This window comes from Sander lucioperca, chromosome 13, assembly GCF_008315115.2.
Source record: "Sander lucioperca isolate FBNREF2018 chromosome 13, SLUC_FBN_1.2, whole genome shotgun sequence".
Taxonomy (NCBI): domain Eukaryota; kingdom Metazoa; phylum Chordata; class Actinopteri; order Perciformes; family Percidae; genus Sander; species Sander lucioperca.
This window is the reverse complement of record NC_050185.1, coordinates 22,140,292-22,162,259: the sequence shown is the minus strand read 5'-3', so window position 1 is coordinate 22,162,259 and position 21,968 is coordinate 22,140,292. Positions and strand designations below refer to the sequence as shown.

The following is a 21,968-nucleotide window of genomic DNA, read 5'->3' as shown; positions in this document are numbered from 1 at the left end:
GAGGACATTTGTATAAGAAAGGGAAAAACATAGTGGGGGCACATAACATGTCAGAAAGCTTGCCAATTATTCAAGTGGAACGATATTCAACACGACAATAAGCCGCAAATCATCTGTGCCTTTTAGTTTGTCCTTGGTTTGAACAGTGTATGCCTCTGCACAGTAAAATTCAAGGAATCTGTGTATTTACAAACTAACTTCTAAAGGCTTCTTCAAACTTAAAGCACTTCATGTTCAGTCAGCCCCTCAGCTTGTTAGAAGCAAACTGAAAGCATTGTTTGTGTTCATGGTATATACTGACTGCTTCACTTTGTGTTTTTGTGTTATTTTCTCTGTGTAGTCAAAAGGCTAGCCACATGACTCCTCACATGCTCGCTCTGCTCAAAAGATACATTATAGGACAAATTACATAAGGTTTAATTCACCTGTGGCTACATAAGCAAGATTGAACAAGTTTATTTTCATTTCAGTGCTTTCAACTGAGACTCATCTTCCAATGTCTGTGGTCTTCTTTCATTCCCCAATCTCCCCCCCTTGCATGTAGGCCTATACTGTCCAGTAAAAACAAAATACCTATATAAGGTGGAGTCCTTTTAAAAAAAAAAAAAAAAAACAGACTACATTTTCTGTTCCACGCAGACCTCTGGTAAGGCATCACTTCTTCCACTGAGGCCCCTGCTGTGTCAAAGACTTTCACTGTGCTCCGCTGGGCAGTGCACACACAGAGCGCCTGTCCCATGCTTCACAGAGGGGACTGACCAGCCAACAGATCCTGATTAAATAACGCCTTTGAGCCAAAAGTGCTACTGCTGCTGCTAAAGTTGGAGAGGAGTGGACAGAACTAATGAAGAGTGCTTTCACTGTCACTGTGACTGCTTCACACTGGATTCACAGCGAGGAGTGGGGGAGTCGGGTGGGTGTTTGAAGATTTTTCTATAAAACCTTCTGTACAGCAGAGGTAATTTGCAGGAAATCACAAGATAAGTCAGTGGTCTCTTTTACGAAAACTATGAAGATTTTAAGAGAGAAAACAAGTAACTTCAACAAGGCACTCACAAAAGGAATACAACTGAAGATGAAATGGATCTCAGGAGGAGAATGTGAATCATCAGTATAATGAATTATTATTTGTCTAAACAGGTCAAACCTTTCACCCACAAAACACGTTTGCCTGATACCCAAAGCTACAGTATGGTGACTGTCTGAGTGGACCAACCACATAGTTGACATATTAGTCATAATCTCAGCAATGCTGGGAAGGTGAAGCATCCGCCATAGATCGGAAGATGTTCACACCTATAGCCTGTAGGCATAGGCTATATTCTAAGAATGTGGGCTACGTGATATATAGTGTTGTTTCTATCGTGATGCACAAAACTTAAAAAAGGAAAGTGATGTATGAACTGCAGTATATAATTTACAATATTTCACACACAAACTGATAACCTTTCTGAAGGAACACGAAAGTGACTTTGGGAAGACATGGCAGAGCACTTTAACTATTCAATAAGCTTTTCTAACACAACAGAGTGTAACTGAAGTTGGCGACAGGTGGGCAACTTATGAATAAAGTTTAAGAACTACAAACAGGGTGTATCACAGGTGCCTCGTGTCTTTAAAAGCACTCACCTTGTAGACCTTTCCAAACGCACCGTCGCCCAGCTCGCCAATAATTTCCCATAAGTCATTAGGATTGATGTCCCGATGAACGTGCTCGTACTGCTTCACTTTCTTTTTGATCTCAATCGTGGGCAGACGGAGTATTCTGCTGAATCTAGCGAAAGCCATTATTTATAATGCAACAACATTCAGCTTGAAAAAAAAAAATCAGAAGGCTCTATGCACGCGGAGACGCGCAGCTCGCCCGTCAAAAACACAATACCAAATTGTCAATCTTTACTTTCCGCGTTCAAGAGAAAATAAAAAGAGAGCTGAGCAAGTTCAAAAAGTTACTGTACTCCGTCCATCACAACCAGGTGCTCTGAAGGCTCTGCGTTTATAATCCCATTCACAAAGTGCGCTTAGGCTATATATGCTGGACGCGCGGTGACCACCTGCCGCTTGAAACACGATGGAGTAAACGCCTGCCTGACAGCCTGCCGCCTGGGCAACTTGTTGCGAAAACGCCCCACCTTGTTTCTCAACAACCCTCCCACTGCCCTCATGGAAATGTAGTTTCTTTCAAAGAACAAGTCGTCGTCACTTTCGCACTGATGAGGTATAAGGACTTCATGTCCTGGTCGGTGCTGGGCGTGTCCTCTGGCAATTTAAACAGCTGTGCCATTAACTAAACTTCTAGTAGAGCTCTGTGGAATTATTAACGTATTGGGATCCCAGTTTACTGTGCTTTTACATCATACTGCGTAGGGTCTAATAATATTGGTTATGGGTTTGCTTTTTATTAAACCGCAAACAAGAGACTCAGACTTTGGGTGATACTTTATTAAGTTTATAAGTTTAGTTTTCTGAAAATCTTAAATTCCTTAATCAGCAGTATCAAAATCATACTTTTCCTACACTGTTATTCTCTTTTCATTTAAACTACATGCTGGTTCAACTAACCTGCTCTTCACCTGTACAGGCAGTGTTATATCGCCCTCTGGTGGCACATTCTGCTCAATAAACTGGTACCTGTTGAGAACATGCAGAAAACCACATGAGTGAGACAAGGCAGTCAGACGATGAATATATTATTTGTGCTGAAATGATTGACAGGAAATGAGTTGACAGACATAACGGAGTAATCGTTTAAGTGATTAGTCAAGCAAAAATGCCAAACATTCTTCGTTCTTAACTTCTTAGAAGTGATGTTTTGCTGCTTCCATGGTTGATATCATTTCAAATGAAATATGATTGGGTATTATACTGTTTGTCAGAAGAAGAAAAAACAAGCAATTTGAAGACATCACCTTGGGCTGTGGGGAAATAGAAACATTTTTAGAATCAACAATGAATTAATGAAAAAGCATATTAATCAATTTTGAAAATAATAACTTGCGGCCCTATGTGAGAGGGAATTGACAGGGGATTGACCTAGAATTGAACTAAATTGAATTCACCTAGAATTGTGTTTGTTGGTCTAATGCTTTTAAACTATGCGTAGCATGACCTGTTTGAATAAAGGATTAACAAGCGCAGATAACTAGGCTAAATATGATCATGGGGTGTATGATTTATCCACTTTCATTTAGTGTATTAGGTATTACAAGTTGTGCTCTGTGCTGCTGTGACCTTTAACAGTTTATTTTATGTCTGATGTTTTTATAACCTTTTGGCCATTAGGCTGACCATCTGAGAAACTTCAACTACAACTACAACTCGGCAACGGCATCTGAACAAGTCTAAATAATCAGTGTGAGGGATTCTGCACTTTCTGAAGAGTGACTGATCCATTGTACTCGGTATAAATGATTGTTGCCATTAAAATTAAACTCAAATCAATACTGAAATTTAAGGAGGATGTCATATTTGTCAATAAACTTCAGATAACATTTTCCTTCAGAGTGCATAAAGCACTCTAGAATGAAACTCACTGACCTTCATTCACCTACTAATTTGCACGAGTAATTTTCTCTCAGAGTTCTATAGATAGATTAGCCAAACAATGAACTGCCAAATTACCAATTATTGAGAGGCCCATTGGTGACTGTGAGCTATTTAAATGAGTTGGAAAACACAGCGGCTTTATTACTGTTTCAGGATATTTTTCACTTTAATTAGAGGTGATTTAATTTCATATGTATCAATTTTAGGCAAATATGTCATGTTATCTAAGTTCCAACTTATTGGAAAACCAACCACTTTGTTAAACGTTCTGTTATGTTACTTTGAATTTTTGACACAAAGTGAAAGAGAGACTTCATCACAACTCCTGTAAATCCCTAAAGAACCTACAGTGAAGAGACAAGCTCATGCAAGTCCATACAAGCCCACAGAGGTTCCTACTAATCCCCTCACACTAATGATTTGTCACCACTGTACTGTATATGTGTGTACTTTGTACAGTTCTTATGACTACAAAACTGTCCCACTTAATTAAGCTCCAGCATGTCAACTTAATGCACTTTCTCTCCCTCTGAGATCGCCGAAGTGCCTGTTGACTTAAGTCATTTTGATCCATTCGCACAACAATAAATGATGGATGATGACGATTAAGAAGTACCCAGAATTTCACAACAAAATATTGTTTGTCACTGAAAACCTTTTGACATTTCACAGGAGGAAAATCCCAGGTGGAAATAATACATTTATATATATATAATATTTAAGTAATAAAATCAAGTAAATTAAATATCTTGTTAGAAGAAGAAAGGTAGACATTGTGTGTATTTGCGTTTATAATTTTTTGGATGCTATGAATTACATTGTTGTGTTTTGTAGAGCCCTACTTGTGCCCAAAATATTGTTTATCATGGGTAGTTAATGAGCAAAGATCTTGAAGTACACTTGTATGTGTACATCCTATTAAATGAGAATAACAAAAGGCGTTTTAATAAAGTTTATTACATGAAATGTTTACTCAGTCAGATTCCATAAGATGTGATAATTAGTGGCAATAAACCTCATTATAGTCAGAAAACAGATGATTAAAGTACAGTTTTAGTAACACAAGCCATAGTTACCATAGATTTAAACTTTACGTCACTCTTGTTTCTTTCAGTCATTGCACATGTTTGAAGAATGCACATAGAAGGACTGTATTGCCATCAGACAGTTATATATATATATATATATATATATCATCTCAGAATCCAGGATAGCGCTCCAGTGCAGCACAGTCATAGATCGTGAACACCAAGTCCTATAAAAAAAATGAAGATAATATGGACATTTTTAGGTAAAGCATGTGTGATTGAATGAGACCTTTTTTTCAGGATTGATATTTCCCATGTTGTTAGCAGCTCAGTTCCGTGTGCATTCATATTAAATGCATTGTTATCTGAATTGAAACTGCAGGTACAAATAAAAATCCTCAAAAGAAAATCATCACATGACATGTGTATTCTTACACTTACACTGTACTTCCAGTATAATTGACCTTAATTAGAGGTCAAAAATGATTCTGTTATTTAAGCTTACAGAAATGACCGTAATTAAAATGATTTAACCCTAACCCTTTGTCGAGACATTGTGGCCTGGTCTGCACAGACAGGTCATGTCGGTCTGTTATGGAAAACCAAGCGCAGACCAACACAGTTCTGACTTACAGTAACATTTCAGGAGAGAAGGCTCAAGCATCCACAGTGAACTGAATGTTGTTTTATAATCTGCATCATAAACCCTGTTTAATCCTGTGGAACTGATCCATTAACCGACAGTCACTTTGAACGCATCTCATCAGCTTTCCCTTTTCTGTTTCATGTGGATATACAGTAGATATAGATAGCTGATCAGTAAAACATGACTTAAAAATATGCATTAATGGACAGTTCTTTGATTTATCTGAAATACCAATAAAATAAATACCGGTTACTGGTACTTAAATAAAACAAGATGGGGAACAAAGGAATAACAACTGGGCATTTTAGAGGAACTCATACAACTTTTACTTTCTCTATTCACAGAAACACCACATTTTGTACTCCATTATAGGTTTATATAATGTACAAAAAAATAATTTCTGTGCAAACTGATTTAATGTACAGTGTGTTTTAACATAAATTAATCTTTAACATATTCATTTTGAGACATTAGCATACTTTCCAATGCACAAATGAGGCAATGCCTATAAGGGCCTTTAAAGGTCCCATGGCATGAAAAATTCACTTTATGAGGTTTTTCAACATTAATATGAGTTCCCCCAGCCTGCCTATGGTCCCCAAGTGGCTAGAAATGGTGATAGGTGTAAACCGAGCCCTGGGTATCCTGCTCCACCTTTGAGAAAAAGTAAGCTCAGATGGGCCAATCTGGAATCTCCTCCTTAAGACGTCATAAGGAGGAAGGTTACCTCCCCTTTCTCTGCTTTGCCCGCCCAGAGAATTTGGCTCACCCATGAGAAAGAGAGAGACATCATGGCTTGAAAACAAGCGAAGCATGGCAGTTGGTCAAGGCCACACCCCAACCCTCCACCTTGCCCCCCCTCTCTCCTCCTCAATAGCATTTAAAGCTACAAACACAGAAATGGCACATCCTAAGTAAAGCTCATTGTGGGACTGGCTCTAGTGGCTGTAATTCTGCACCAAGGCTGAATTTCGGGAAAGAGACTTCAGATACAGTATTAGGGGACCACTAAGGCCTATATAAAAACATCCAAAAAGCACCATGTCATAGGACCTTTAACGTCTGCAGCCACTGCAAGAATGGTACAGTCCCAATGACAAAAGACAAATCCCTGTATTTTCCACCAGATGTTTCACTGGGCTTTACTTTGTGTCCTACCAGATTTAATTTGACTTAATTGCTTTATGGCACAAATAGATACAACTCTGTGACACTATTTGAGTCTCACTGTGTTACATTTATCTAGACCTTTGGTCTCGTCTTACCCCGTGACATTTCTCTGACATGATGATGAAGAGCTGTCTAAGAGTGACACCCAGCTTTCTCACTTCTCTGGTGTAAGCGCAGCGGCGATCTCGCAGGCCTTCCACCAGGGAGATGTAGGTCCTCATTTTGTACATCACACAGGCATTCTGCATTCGGCATGAGTAGCAATTAGTGTGCCTTTGCTTGATTTACAGCTGAGGTTTTCAGTCAAAATTCCACAGATGTTAGTGTAGAAAATAGAGTGTGAAAGATAAACATTGAAGAAAAGTTTCTGGAATTTAAACCCTGGTTACTTTTCAAATATGTAAATTTCCATATGCCAATTATGTACAATAATAACAAATCCAATCTAGTGTAAATTAAGTAGCTTTTTTGTTACAATCGTGGGGAATTTGAAGTCATACTTACATGGACATCAAGGTAGAGATCCGGCATGTGTGCCATGCAGTAACTCTGGATGAAAAGAACAAAATGAAGTTTTAAAAATGCAACATTGGCAGGACAATCTAATGTTTTAACACCAATCCCTACTCTGAGAAATCCCAGGTGTCTCACATTACTAAATTAAACCTTACTAAAATGTGTTTACATTTAACCCACAATGTTTTGATTTGATGGGATTAAACTAAATTGCTGCATATCTGGAATAAAATAACTATTATCTCCAATGTGGACCTTAGTACAATATATAAAAACACACTAGATAAACAACAAACAAGTACACATACTATATGGCAACAAGACCATTTAAGAATATATGCAAAATACAACTTTAGTGTTAAAGCAAAAAAAAATCTATAATAGTCGCAACACAGCAGCTAACTTACAGTTTCAGGGTCCCTCTTCAAATCTGCAGCCCACTGGGTGAGCTCTCGTGCCATGCTCAGCACCTTGGTGTAGCATGTTGGTGGGTAGAAAGAGTAGCTTAGTGCCAGCGGCACCAAAGATGAAACAAGCAACAAGTGGTTAAAGATGAACATGACTCACTTACACCTACTGCACTAACTGAACCTTTGTTTGTCTGTGTCACCGATGCACACATGCAGCCACGTATGCATGTGGACAGATTTTAACACACCCTCTGTTTACTCCAAAATAATTATGCAACTCCAGAAGAATGACAGGCGACAACCCACTGTGTCAGATAAGATAGCACTGATCTTTATGGAGGAATCAAAGCAGGCTCGAGAAGATTGGCGATTTTAGACCCTTTTTAGGGGGGCTCAAGCCCCACTAAATTTCATCTCAGCCCCCCTAAACATTATAATAATAAAATTATTATTATTATTTTGATTGTATTTCTTTTTTTTAATTAACTAAAGTTAGAGTTTGCAAACATGTCTTTTAGTGACAGAGGACAAACAATTACAGGTTCAAAGGGCTTGAAACAGGTTTAATATCCTGTGTCGTAGTCACCAAAGCTATGCACCTGTTACCCACACAAGGAACAGAAACTTAGTTTTGGCTAATCGGAGGTGGCTGTGACAGACTCTTGCCTTTGGCTGAGTCTCTATCTAATCTGTCAGAGGGAGAGCAGGACTGCGGTTGTGAAGTTTAACGTTGGTAGTCCCCAGAGAAGAAATTGGTAATTTCATGGCGCAGATTAGAACCCAAATTAAAACGTAAGAAACTAAAATTGCTGAATGTTAGAACATTCAAATTGGTCATTATCACTGTGACTTATGAAGTGTCTGGTTTAGTTCCATCATAGTGTTAATAGTGTCAAAAAATGTTAGCTGATGTCTTTGTTCAGTAGCTGGCTCAGAGATTATCGGCTAATGAAATTACTGATTTAGCAGGGGGGGGTTAACACTTTTGCAAGGCACCGTGTCACCTGCTCGAAAAGATAGTGAGCTGTGATTTTTGTCCAAAAATTCAAATACTGGGAAGACATAAATTAGTAATTTGCATGAGAAAATGAGGAATATTCAGCATGGTATTTCTTAAATCAGTTTTGCAGTGATGGTGGTCAGAACGTTTACATAGGTGAAAGTAGAAATACCACAATGTAGAAATACTCTGCTACAAGTGTACCATATATTTTATATTCTTCTGTACATGTTATTTGCTGCTGTGTGCATTCTAATTTAAAGCACATTCAGTTTTTGCTTGTAATGAAATGTGCTGAAAACTGCCTTGCCTGTGGCCGGGTTAGCTCAGTTGGTAGAGTAGGCGCACATATATAGAGGTTCACTCCTCGACGCAGTGGCCCTTTGCTGCATGTCATTCCCCCTCTCTCTCCCCTTTCATGTCTTCATCTGTCCTGTGGTAATAAAGGCCTCAAAAAATAATCTTAAAAAACAAACAAAAAAACTGCCTTGCCTGGAAGAATCCATGGAAATCCCTAGGACCGAAAAGGGACCAGCTCATAAATAGCAAAGCTTTAATAGCCTGTACCCTGATACGTGTTTCCATAATGAAGAATTTCTGCATTAGGGAGGAGGGTGGTGTTGATTGAACTTGACTGTATTGATCATGAAAGTGATATATGTTGTAAATTATATCTCCATAACACCCCAGCTGTATTAACATCAGCCACTGTCATATGTCTTTCTTATCCACTAGATGTGGCTAATTTCACACATTTATACTCCTTACATCTTCCTGAGCAGTCTTAAAGTCCAGCATCCTTATGCATCATGTTGAAGTATAGCAAATCATTTTCATTCATTAATTAAAATCTGAATCAAATATAACCAGGACTTATCTATGACTGATTCTCTTTACAAGCAAATAAATAAATATCCTCACTGACAAATCTAGGACTAACATTGGCACATGCTGAGGCCTCCTGCGTGTTCAGTAGCTGCACTCCGTTTCTGTCCAGGTGTGATATGACAATGTCATCACTCATCTTATCACAAAAAAAAAAGAAAAAGTAGACCTCCTGATGCTGCCAAACGCCCGATAAGGGAATGGCCTGCTTTAGAGTTATGCTTGCCACCTGTCATACCCTGTGTTGAGAGCTGGAGGTCTGTCCCCTATACCTCCGTATGAAGACGGATGGCCCACACTGAGTGTGTGTCTTGGCATGACGGAGAGGCATAAAGAAAAAGTGCAGTGTTCGCTGTATAAGCTATATCTCTGTTCCCACAGTCCCATCACTCAGCCATTCTCCTCTCGACCTTGGCCTGCTCAATCAACAGTAGCCACTGGTGATAGTCCTTAAAATGGACGGATGTGTTTTACAGTTTGTAGTTAATGACCAAAGAAGTTAATGCATGATGAGAAATTGGACTACAGAAATCTGCCAAAAAGACAGCAAATTCCAATGCGGCAATCACATATTCTGGTTTTAAAGCCCTGGATATTCATTGCATATGAATCATAGAGCTGGCACACAATGTGAATAATGTGAAGGCCACTGTAAAAACAACTTTATAGAAGTGAAGGTCATAATGATATACTCCAGACCTTTATGACAAGATAAGTGAAGTAACAGTCACTATATATCATGCTCACTGGCCTACACAGAGTATACAGAACATTACATTGAAGCCAAAGGAGATTAAAAAAAAGAAAGAAATACCATAACGCACAATAAGGTCAGTACAGACTCCCAATCGAACACCAGAGAGACATTAGTGTCCATTGTTCCCCTTGTATAATTACTATTTCCATATAAGTTTAAAGGCTATTATGAGACAGCAATCTCAGCTCCTCTATAAAGAGACTGCCTCTCGCCTGGGGGGCACCAGGTTGAAACAGCATTGTCGACAATCTGCCTTGCTGAAGTGCCAAGCAGAGCAGTATCAGCTCTGGGGGGCGCTGTGTTAAAGCTGATCATGGCCTCTGGCTCCATGGTGGCAACATGAGAGACAATAATTCCCTACATATGTAAATAAAGTACAGTGTTATGAGGTAATGCGAAATTTAACGTGATACTGATATTTGTAATAGCCTACTAGACACGCGCATACATTCCATGGGAATAGGAAACTAATTTGATTGGCTGTTGATATTCTGATATCACCTCCTAATTTTAGGATACAACCCAGAAGAAAATCACTAAAGGGGCTATGGTGACTCTGCGATGAATAACTGATTGTAGGCTTGTAGGCTACTGTCAATTTATAGTCTGTAAATGTAGTTTGTAACTATGACAGGCACAATGGTTTCTTTGTAATATTTTTGAAAATATAATTGTAATCTATTTAGTATCTTTCAAAGAAATGCATCAGTGTATACAACTTTTTTTTTTATTAAGAGAGAGAGATTAATGAGTGAATGCTAACGATAGGGAAACCTCAGTCCCGCAGCTACAGCAGATCAGCCTGACCAGCCTACGAAACGTGCCTCTCCAGACGCACGGTGGTGGCCAGGCCAGCGCATTACACAGGCGGCTATGTGGAGGTCAGTCTCTCATCAGTGCAACGCACCGAGCAGTTTCCCCCCCCTAAACCCCATCTCTGCTGCCTTTGTCCTCTTCTGTCCTGCAGAATCAAGGGATTTCGCATTGCACTCGGTCGGCGCATTCCCGCAAGTCACTTCTCGCTGTGTGATTCCATTCTTTGGGTGGCAGGTGTCCCGGTGCGTCGACGTCCTAACACCAGACAAGTGATGCTCTGAGCTGTACTATTGCTCTCCTGTCGCCTCACATCTCTGCAGCAAACCGGGCTGGAAATGGTCCCATGCTCAACTAACCGGCGGCGTTCAGAGGTAGGTGCCCACAGCTGGATGCAGGGGGTGCTTTCTATTCAGCGCATGTTTGGCCCATTTGATCAGATAAGGAGCTCCGAGCACAATGTCCTCTGCGGGGAGTTTAGCACTGCAGCTCTCCGCACTAGTTTTTTAATATTTCGTTTAACCCAAAAGGGATACTCAGCTATGCTGTGGTGGCACTATCATAGTGTGGGAATGACATTCATGAAAGGGTTTCCCCTAGCGGATTGAATGTTGCCACGATGACTTGAAGTTTGTCTATTTAACCCTAAAATGCATCTCAGTTACTCAGTTCAGTTATTCATTTTCCTTTGATATAATGTAATGGGACAAGCTGTCAAAATAATACCATAGCAAACCACATAATGCAGCTGTGATATGAATATTGTAGCCTATTAATATCACAGGAGATTCTAAAGCTATTAAATTTAAAATAAACTTACTTAATGGCAGTCCAACTCCTTAAAGGATGATGATACAGGAATAGAACATTGTAAGATGCACACATGATTTATTTATTCTGTGATGTGAATTTATTTCATGAGTTGATTTCTCGGCTTAACCTACATGTTTCATGAGGCAGCAGAGCTTCGTTTTTTTTTTTTCTACTTCTGGAACAAAACGTAGTAACTCATAAAATCTCCTGTCCTGAAGAGGGCAGCCTGAGCGATTCCATTTACAGCTCACAACACCAGCAAACTATAAATCAAAAGCCTCCAATTTTGTGCTCTTAATGGGAAAAACGATCATACCATTCATCACGCATGCACTGCAGACGGTGCTCCACTGGGATGAGTATGATTAAAATATAAAAATGAAATAATTGATAAATGACGGATGAAGGAAAGAAGGATGAAAGGAACTAGGAAGGAGACCCGCAAATATTTAAAGTCATTTTCCCTCCTGTCCAATCAAGTCCTTAACATTGTTACTGCTGACCTGCTATGATAGGACATATTTAACTTTGTCAGCAAGGTTGTTTTTTTTCCTTTTTGTATCTTAAGATCTAAGAAAATTCAGTGTCAGTCTTTCCATTCATCATTAGATGCTGTGTCGAGCCGTTCATGTCTCAGAGGCTCTACCTTTACTTTTTTCCTCCCTCCCTCCCTCCCTTCCTCATTATGCTGGTGGTGTCATGTTTTTCTGCCTCCCCTCACAGGTTAGACTCTCAGTCAACAGAGGGTCACAGCTACAAACACATCACCCACCCTCTTCCTCCTGCCTGGCGAAAGTCGTACGTCTGCTGCCTGCATTCATCTAAACAGCAGTGAAGACAGACAGGAAACTTACACTGTAGTAGTACAGTACTGCCTGGAGTGTGTGTGTGTGTGTGTGTGTGTGTGTGTGTGTGTGTGTGTGTGCTTAAGTGGCTTTACTGTTCCCCAAGCCCTCCACTCTGTGTGTGCAATGATGTGTGGTTGTGTCAAGGTGGAGAGTTAAGAGGAAAACAGGACCCGTTCAAGTCAGCAAAACCAAGCCAGCTGCTGCGTATGTGTGTGTGTCAGGGTTGAGCAGTCCAGCACGTGAGACAGTGTGTGTGTGTGTGTGTGTGTGTGTGTTTGTGTGAGGGGCTAGGGTTGACCAGGCTATGAGTGCGTCTCAGAGGGAGAGGCCGTTCGATGCTGAGTCGAGCTAAGGGAGCAGAACAGGAGAATCTGAAAGAGGAGCAGCCATGGGGCTCGGACAGTCCAGCAAGGCTCCAGTCACCGAGGACACAGACGAGGGTGAGTAATAAATTATATGACTTTTCCCCTTTTAGTTTCTATACTTTTGAGGGCTCAAATGGAGTGATGATAAACAGGGAAAGTGGGTAAAACAAAATGACAAAAGTTGTGAGTAGGATTCACTGTGTGACTGCCTTATCCCAGGCTGTCCATCTTTTCTGCAGCCTTATCACTGTGTTAAGCTATTCCTGTTAGCTAACTAAATTAAGAGCACTTACAGTAAATGTTGTGACTGATGTACTGCTGATTAGGTCTGCCACACTAGTCTTCCTCAGCAAACAGAAAAGAGTGATTACCCCTTGTTGCTGTAGTTTGATTTTCCTTTGATATGGCCACAGCATTGTATATTTATGCAAATATACATATAGATCGCATAGAATAGAATACAAAGTTGTTAAAGATATCCATGAAACTCTTGGACATTTTTCTCTAATGTTGCCTTTGGTTTGGATGTCTTCATATTCATGATTATTCAAAATTGCTTGAGTCTGGCCAGGTTATTATCTTATATTTCTTTGCCATCAAAAAGGAGTTATAACTTGGATTGGCAAAGTTCTTGGTTTTCAAATTTATTTCCTTTTTCTTTGTGACCTGAGTAGGTAATACAATGTGAATTTATCGGTTCAAGGCAGTCTCTGAAATGAATTCCATTCTGGCTTCACCCCAAGGACTTCAATTAAGTCAGTGTTACATGAGTCAGTGATTTAGTCAGAAGTGAGGTGGCTTCCCCAGGTGTTTCCTTACTGTAGATTTTTTTTTTCTGTGTATATCGTATCCTAGATGAAAATGATGATACATGGTTTTTCTTTTATAAAGTTGTAAACCATAATATCTGTTTTCAGTTTAACCCATTTGACGGGTTCATATTTCCATTTATTTGTCTGCTGAAATACGTATTTCATTATTGTGTGACAAACCAAATTTTTTCACCCTAAGTCTGTCAAATGACTGCATCACACCCTAATGAAATCTGTGGCTTTCTCTTTTTCACTGGAGGCAACCTCTATCAAAGAGGAAATCATTATTCACAGTTAACCTTGCTGCTTAGTCATCTAGCGTGCTGTTCTGGAAATGTCACTCATAACAGAGAGTCTCTGAACTCTCTGAGAAGTCTCTGAGTTAATGCAACAGTGCACCGTCCTGACTTCTCTCTTGCAAACAGCGTGGGCGATTTCACCGAGGGCAGGAGAATAATAAACAGAGAAACACATCGTTTGGAATTAGAAAAAGACCCGCTCACTGGAAACAAAGTAATCCCCCTCACTGATGAGACTCCCGTCAGACACAGACAGGGTTCTCCTGTTGAGGTCAGAGGAACCAGGCGGGTCACTGCGTGTTGAGTATACATCATGCGCTCTCCGTCGGAGTAGCAATAAAGATGCAAATTGAGTTTTCACTTTACACTTCAGAAACGTTAAAGGTTGCTTCAAGGTGATATTGGCCACAGAGGTGGAATTTATGTTTGTTTGTTAATTCAACAGTAAACATTAATAAATGCTGACAATGAAAAAATATATTGTTAGTGAACGTTAATGCTCTGAGGTTAGCTAATGGTGATTTTTATCTATAGTTCCTGTGCAGCTGAAAAACTGTGAATAAAGTTATGAAGAACATGTTATTTTTTTCCCTTTATTTGAAAGTGGATAGACAGGAAAGGGGGAGAGAGATGGGGGATGTCACGCAGCAAAGGGCAGCAGGTCGGATTCAAACCCTACGCCGTTGCAGGACTCAGCCAACATGGGGCGAACGCTCTTACTGGGGGAGCTAGAGGCCGCCCCAAGAACATGTTATTTAAATAAATGGTTGAGCCCTTTTCGGTTTAGATCGTTGTTGCACAGAGTAGCACCACCATCAGGCCACGTTTGCAAAAATGTGTCTCTCTCCCATATTGTACACACAAAATATTAATATTACAACATATTTAGACACAAATGAATGTAAGATTGGGGATGCCCCTAAATATTTAATGCCACTCTTGTGGCATATTGTAATTTGCTGTGTCAAAGACTACTTTTGTACAGTTATAGCTACATTTTAGTTTACATTTTTAAACCTCATTGTTTATTTTTGTAGTCTTTATTGTAAATGCATGTTAAAAAAAGGCAAATTAACCCAACAGCCTAGACATAAATATTTCACATCAAAATACTCAACTCAACCCATATTAGTTGATTTACAGAAAGGCGTGTGCATGAAGGTGGACTCTGTCAAGACATGTTTTTCTCCTCTGAGAATGATGTGCGCACCACATGTGCTCCCTTATGTGTCACATGTGTTTTCCACCTTGTGTAGCCAGGAGACTCTGGTTAATGGACAGACCCTGTTTACTGCTGATCATGCTTTATTCATATCAGTGGCACATGGACCCATGGGTTCTGTTTCAGTTGTCAGAGCAACAGCCTGAGCTCTGATGTTCCCACCTTGGTGGGTCCTTACGTGATTTACAGGCTTCTGTGAGAGGCAGAGAGAGAGAGGGGGAGACAGAGTGAGACAGTGCGTCCACAAAGAGACGGCTAATTTTGAAAACGTCAAAAGGTTTTCCCACACAGAAACAAATCTGTTTTTCTTTTTTTCTATATAACAAAACTGTGCATGAAAACACCAGAATCTGGTAAGGAGATGGTTAAACTCTGCTTAAATACCGTCTGCTTACTGTAATCACCTTTTTATACAACCAAACTTGTGATTTATTTGCCCATTCATTTACATTATTGTTCTGTTCATGTACAACTGAATGATAAACATGTAATTAGAGGGTCATAAATGCTACCTGTTGAGCAGGTGAACACATTGCTGCATCGAGTGAGACGTCAATCAAATAACTATTTTATGATTGTGAGAGAAAAAACACACCAATGAGCCACAGTATTGCACTGTCTGACACATTCCTTCATTATGATGAAGATAAACACTGTAGTATATATAAATTCAATCCCACATACACCATCCCGCTGCTGTAAAAAACTCCCAAGAGCACCAAATGTGTGTTAATCCACCACGGAAAATAGTCCCCCAACAAAAGTACAATTTACTCCTGTTTGAGATTTACTAAAAACTAAAGTGCCGCTGTTTTAGGAAATTACTGACCTTTTAAAAAATATATGTCATTTGTATAGGAGTATATTATTGTTATGCTATACACCCTGCATGTTTTTTAAGATGTATGCCCTACTGTAGGTATGAATGTGCTTGGGGCTGAGTGCAACAGTGTAGGGAAGTTGGAAAGTGTTGAGAGATGGACTAACACATTGTTGTTGTTTTTCATGGGGTTTGTTGACAATAAGAAAAATAAAGAATGACACCAGCCTCATACTTCTGTCAGAGCTGACAGAAAGTTGTCTTCTTAACTTTACTGCCACACAAACCTAAACCTGGCTCATACCATAATTTACCAAAAGAACAGCTTTCCTTGTCCACATGAAAACTTTTTTTGGTTTTCTGGTTCATCCACTCTGCAGACCATTTCCGGGTTTCACAAACACCGGCTTAAGCTCAAATTAGAGTAGACGTCAATTTTGCACACAAGGGCCAGTGTGGATGTCTCTGCAGAGATTTACATGCACCCCAAAATGAGCAGTACGGGTATAAAGAAAACCACCTATGTGGCCGTTTTGGAGAGCCTTTAGTGTGGACGGAGGGCCAAAACGGACAGCATTTATTAAATGTTGTTGGCTTAGTGTGGATATTCAGAGACTGGTGACAGACAGAGAAAGAAAGGTATAGACATACTGTACAGCGCAGTAATACAGAGGGCGCGAGAGACTGTGTTAGACTCAAACTGAACAAGCGTGATTACTTCAATCCAAACTGATTAGCATGTGTCAGTCAAATATAAATTGACTAGCAGATGAGTTCCTCAGTCAGATGGCTTCCTCAGTTAGCTTAGGCCTTGGAAAGGCTGTAAATGTGTCAATTCCACTCATGTGCAGATTTCAATCATTACACGCTGTGTTACTCATGTGTCCATCATCTATACTGCACATTAAACCATTCAGAGTTCTGCTTGTAAAATATGACAGTCTCCATATCACTCTCTCACTCTCTCTCTCTCTCTCTCTGATCACTGCCCTCTCATCCACGACCACAGCTCTCTCTCTCTCCATCAGAGCCGAATCTCCAAGTAGCTCAGCAGGAAAATGACCATGTTTATCTGGAGTGTGTGTCTGTGTGTATGTGTGTGTGTGTTTGGTATACATCACATGTAAGTCTATGCATGTTTGTGTGTGCATTATAAAGCGGGCCTCATATGGTCCATTGCAGAGTTGCTTGTGTAAACACTCCAACACAGATAGTGTGAGAGGAGGAGGTGCCAATGATACGTGACTAACAGAGCATAACATTAACTGTCACATCCAATAGATTGAGTGACTGCAGACAGAATGAGAGTGTGTGTGTGTGTGAGCCGTTAATGTTTATGTCCAATATAAGTGTGTATTTTTGGGAATGATTGTGAACACAAGTGTGTGCTGTGTGTGTGATCAGATGAGTGCAGAGAGTGGGCAGCAGCTGTTTCATCCTCGGGGAAATGGCATGGATGGAAAACCTTCAGTCCTGGTTGTCATAGAAGCATGAAACAAACAGCCCCATCCGGTTTCAATTGGCGATAAATGATGCCTATAGATGGAGGACAGTGAGAGGGAGTTAAGCTCTGGTTTAGGTTGTGTGTGTCTGTGTGTGTGAGTGAGTGATATAATGTTTAATAAGTGTGCAGAGGAGAGAATAATACAAAGACTGAGAGGATATCGAGCTACTCAAAAAGAGAGCTAAAAACCGGTCTTTTGTTCAGTCGGTAAACAACAACAAGCAACGATCATAAAGGCGTCTTTGTGCAGAAGCTATTTTAATTCTCAGCTATAATGTCAGTGACCTGTGGTTGCCCTGGAGACTTCCATCTGCTTCAGTTTGACTTCTCTGCATTGTTCAAATGAGCTCAAAGCAAACCTTACAGTGAACCTACTGGTAACATTCATCTATTTCCATTTATAGTGATCAAATGACCTAGTTTTCATTTTAATGAGATTGAAGTGTAATTTCAGCTAGCATATACAGTTTATGTATTTAAAGCTGAAATCCAAAAGTCAAAAGTTTAAACTACAGCAAATATGTGTAGAGTTGATCTTGCAAAGTTTTATCAACTTATTGTAAAAGTGGAGGAGAAATAAAACTGTAATTTAAAGATTTAAAGAAATTTAAATTCATGTTTTGTATTTAATATAAATTTACAGAGATGTTCCACTCTTCTTTTTCACAGTGAATTTCGACCACTTCCAGATCCTGAGGGCAATAGGAAAAGGAAGCTTCGGAAAAGTAAGTACATGTTTGCCAAAGTGTACCCATGTTACTCAGAAATGTGTTTAGTTGGAATCAGCTTAATGATACATATATTTATTAATATCAAAATGGGAATATAGCTTAGTATCCTATGGTAAACAATTTAGAAAAGTACAAACAAACAAGCCAAAGGATATATGAAAGACAGCACTGACACTAAGAAACTAACCCACATTCCAGGAGCACATTAGTGTTGCTCAGGAGCCTGCCTATCCAATAAATTAAAACACAAAACACTATATGCACAACTAATCCAATAACAAAAGGAACATTACAAGAGATGCACTTAAAAACAAGACTAATGCAAATATGCAATACATATGAAACAATACCTTAAAATATATATATCAAATATATATCACATAAGGGATGAGGCGCAACGTTACCAACAATATATAATGACCCTCTCTGTCAGTACAATATTATCATTGTCTCGTAAAGCCTTACGGTTCAATTTGCTCAACACCAACCAACAGCTTTACGGACATAAATCTGAGGTGATAGCAGCCATGTTTCCTGTTGTTGTTAGTCTTAATAGTGTAGAGTAATTCACATCGGCACTTAGAGTACGTGCAAGCACATATAGCGACGCACATGCACACTCACATGTGCATGTAAACTGAACACAGACTCGCAAAGCATCTATCTAGCACTCTGTCCAACAACAGATAAGCAGTCTAATCACAGTAGATGGCAAGCTGTTCAATGGGAGGAGTGATGTGATCAGGGTTTGGCTGATTAACTGTGCCAGCTGGTCCACAGATCACTCTCTTAGATAGCAGTAATCACTGGCTTATTGATGCTTCGACACAGACAAGGACCACTACAAATACATACGGGGTATTTTCTCCTCTGCATATTCAAAATAGTGTCAATTCTCAGACACATTGTCAAAAGGGTGTATTACGTAGGCTACATTTTGATATATACATGCAATGACAGCTACCCAGATTGCACCAGGTGTTATATTCTGATTTTTGTTGCATCACATCCGAGGCATGCTATTTATTTCCACCGATACATAAATGCTGTTAGAAAGCATTTGTATGCAATTTTGAAAGAAATATCTAGTTTCCTAGCTGACACGCACCCAGCAATTCTAATGAATGGCAACGTTAACTTTCCCATCTCTGAAATGCAAAACATACTGGTGTGAAAAGTTTAACGTCTTAAGTGAGGATTAAATGCATGATCACAGAGATTATAGAGAAATCCTGAAGTTTCCATTCAGCCTTGTTGGATAGACAACATTTCTGGTTATTGCACTATATAACACTTCATGTGTCACAAGCAATAAAGCTTTAGATAAATATGGGGGAATGATGGAAAACACACTTTTGTATTGCAACATCCTTCAAAAGTACATAGAGTTTTCCAATGTGCTAAACAAAATTTCATCATTTTATAATGTTTATTTTATTAAAGGGATACTTCACCGATTTAGCATTAAGCTTTGTATCAGTAGAAACCCGGTAGTATTTTTGAATGACCGTGCTTCCCTCCCTCATGTCCCCTGAGAGGAGAGATCTCTGTATTGAGGGTCTGGAAAAAAGCCTCAGATGACGCAAAATGACGATTTTTGCGTCATCTGAGGCTTTTTTGCCCAGAGGCTATGGACTACAGCCAGTAATAGGACCTACTTCCGCATGTTGTCAACCCGCCCATAGGGGGTTGGACTGCCGACATTCTACGAAATTTCACGAAACAAAACAAGTGTCAGCCATCTTGAATCCTCGCGTAGCGTGGCTTCTCAGCATCAACACTTTAGATAGATAGATAGATTTATTCATCCCAAAGGAAATTTTAGAACAACAATTATGTGAATTCAAACTACCGCACACGTGTACCACCGGGATAAATTGGTACAGATCGGAGAATATGCTGGAAACTTTATTACAGACGGAATACTCGACACAGCTTCGCCCGCTGGCTATGGAGACCAGCGGTGTTGCTCGAAGCCTCTGGCCGGTAAAGGGACATCATCAGCGGGGGACGTTGAACGAGTTTGCGGGTGGCAAAATCGTTTGTTGTCCGCTCATTAGACAACAAACTGGACTACATCCAACCAACGAAACTCACACTTACAAACGTACAGCCTACCAAGTGGCATGACAAAATTCAAATTGTAGCTAAATATACTCAAATTACGCCGAAAATTAAGCTAACTAGCCGCTACCTGTACACATAAGATTGGAGGGACAGTCGCAGCTAACGAAACCCCTAATGTTCACAAAAATTCATTAAATTGAAATTGGACACCATAGTTAGCTTTATAAGACCTTGGGGTATATGTTATGTAAGTGGCGTGACGAAATTCAAACTGTAAATATACGAAAGTTATGCCGAAAATGAAGCTACCTAGTTGCTAACTGTACACATAGGATTGGAGGGGCAGTCGCAGCTAACGAAACCCCTAATGCTCACAAAAATTCATTAAATTGAAATCGGACACCATTGTTAGCTTTATAAGACCTAGGGGTATATGTTACGTAAGTGGCGTGACGAAATTCAAACTGTAAATATACAAAAGTTATGCCGAAAGTGTAGCAACTATCTTTTCCCATAGGATTAAACGGACACATAGCCTAGCTTGCAGCTCCGGAGTTCCGCGGAGCCACGAGACCTGGTAGTCCAGTAGCCGAGAAACGGTGCCTTTCACTGGGTATGTGTTTCGTATGTCGTTTTTATATATTTGAAATGTGTAACAACACTTGAGCCACGGTGAAACGTTGTTTCGTGTATATGGTTGAAATGAAAATAAACACAGTTGAATTGAGTTGACCGTCTCACTGTCTGTCTGTAAACGGTAGGCGTGGCTTGGGAGTGTACTCAGAGAAGCGAAGCAAGTGCATTCTGGGATTTGGTGTCTTTCATCCAAATGAGCCAAAAACACATTTCCTGGCTTTTCTCGGCCTAGAAGGCACCAATTTCAATTTTTTTTTCACATTTATACTACATAAGTGACCCAATTTAAAGATATATTCAGCTTTCCAGCGGTGAACTATCCCTTTAAATCTGGTGAAATTATACATCTCACAAATCTGTTGAGGCATTTTAAAGGGATGCTGAATAGCAAACAGTTTTCTACTATAACTAACCACTGATCATATACTGATAAAACAAAGCTTTACTTTGTGGCTACATTTTTTAAATTATATAATTTTGCCCAAGAGAAATGGCAATGTTTAACATGTTATCATATTGGCAGTGAGGACTGTGTTATCATTTTCTATGAATATGTTAGCTGTTTACAGTTTGCAGAAAGCAATATACGAGTCACTTTTAACAGCCTTGAAAGTACTGAAGCAAAAGACAGAGATGCACAAGCAGAACACCAATGAAGTATTCAGAACATTTTTGTCCACTTTTGCGAAAGAATCAACCTTTATGTGATCTTATCACCAGGTCTGCATTGTACAGAAGAAGGACACTAAGAAGATGTACGCCATGAAGTACATGAACAAGCTGAAATGCGTGGAGCGGAACGAAGTGAGGAATGTCCTGAAAGAGCTGCAGATAATGCAGAACCTTGAACATCCTTTCCTGGTCAACTTCTGGTAAGCAAATGTGCTACACATTTGAATGTGTGTACAGTCATTAGTACAGTACAGTCATTGTCTGTGTATCAATTAGGCCTACATCCTGTGAATGGCAAATAACCCTGGATCACTTCTTACAGAGTGTTTATGTAATTGCTTTAGCTACTTTTTGGATTCAAACTGACTTCTGACTGCCATGAATTTAGCATTGACTGACTTTGACAGA

At 39.7% G+C, this 21,968-nt stretch overlaps 3 protein-coding genes across 4 annotated transcripts in view; 1 reads left to right on the top strand and 2 right to left on the bottom strand.

Annotated features, from left to right (window-relative positions):
- The window catches only part of stk10 (serine/threonine kinase 10), a 45,220-nt gene extending 43,432 nt beyond the window's left edge, over positions 1 to 1,788 (bottom strand). The window contains exon 1 of the mRNA XM_031303572.2: positions 1,630 to 1,788. Coding sequence (XP_031159432.1) covers positions 1,630 to 1,788 — 159 coding nt within the window. The remainder of the gene's footprint in view (positions 1 to 1,629) is intronic.
- A 2,702-nt stretch (positions 1,789 to 4,490) lies between these two features.
- zmp:0000001268 (CYTL1 domain-containing protein) lies at positions 4,491 to 7,557 on the bottom strand. The gene is made up of 4 exons (XM_031303589.2): positions 7,314 to 7,557; positions 6,895 to 6,939; positions 6,486 to 6,632; positions 4,491 to 4,801 (listed from the first exon to the last, which is right to left on the bottom strand). Exons 1-4 carry the CDS (start codon positions 7,464 to 7,466, stop codon positions 4,745 to 4,747), a joined length of 402 nt encoding a protein of 133 aa, XP_031159449.1. The 5' UTR covers positions 7,467 to 7,557; the 3' UTR covers positions 4,491 to 4,744.
- A 3,175-nt stretch (positions 7,558 to 10,732) lies between these two features.
- Positions 10,733 to 21,968, top strand: part of stk32a (serine/threonine kinase 32A) — a 69,643-nt gene continuing 58,407 nt past the window's right edge. Inside the window, exons 1-5 of one of the 2 annotated variants that reach the window (XM_036008857.1) lie at positions 10,733 to 10,839; positions 10,926 to 11,145; positions 12,308 to 12,872; positions 18,124 to 18,179; positions 21,609 to 21,760. In XM_036008857.1, the coding sequence (XP_035864750.1) occupies positions 12,821 to 12,872; positions 18,124 to 18,179; positions 21,609 to 21,760 (260 nt within the window). In that variant the 5' untranslated portion in view covers positions 10,733 to 10,839; positions 10,926 to 11,145; positions 12,308 to 12,820. Of the gene's footprint in view, positions 11,146 to 12,307; positions 12,873 to 18,123; positions 18,180 to 21,608; positions 21,761 to 21,968 lie in introns of both variants that reach the window. The other variant, XR_004105639.2, reaches the window with a different exon arrangement.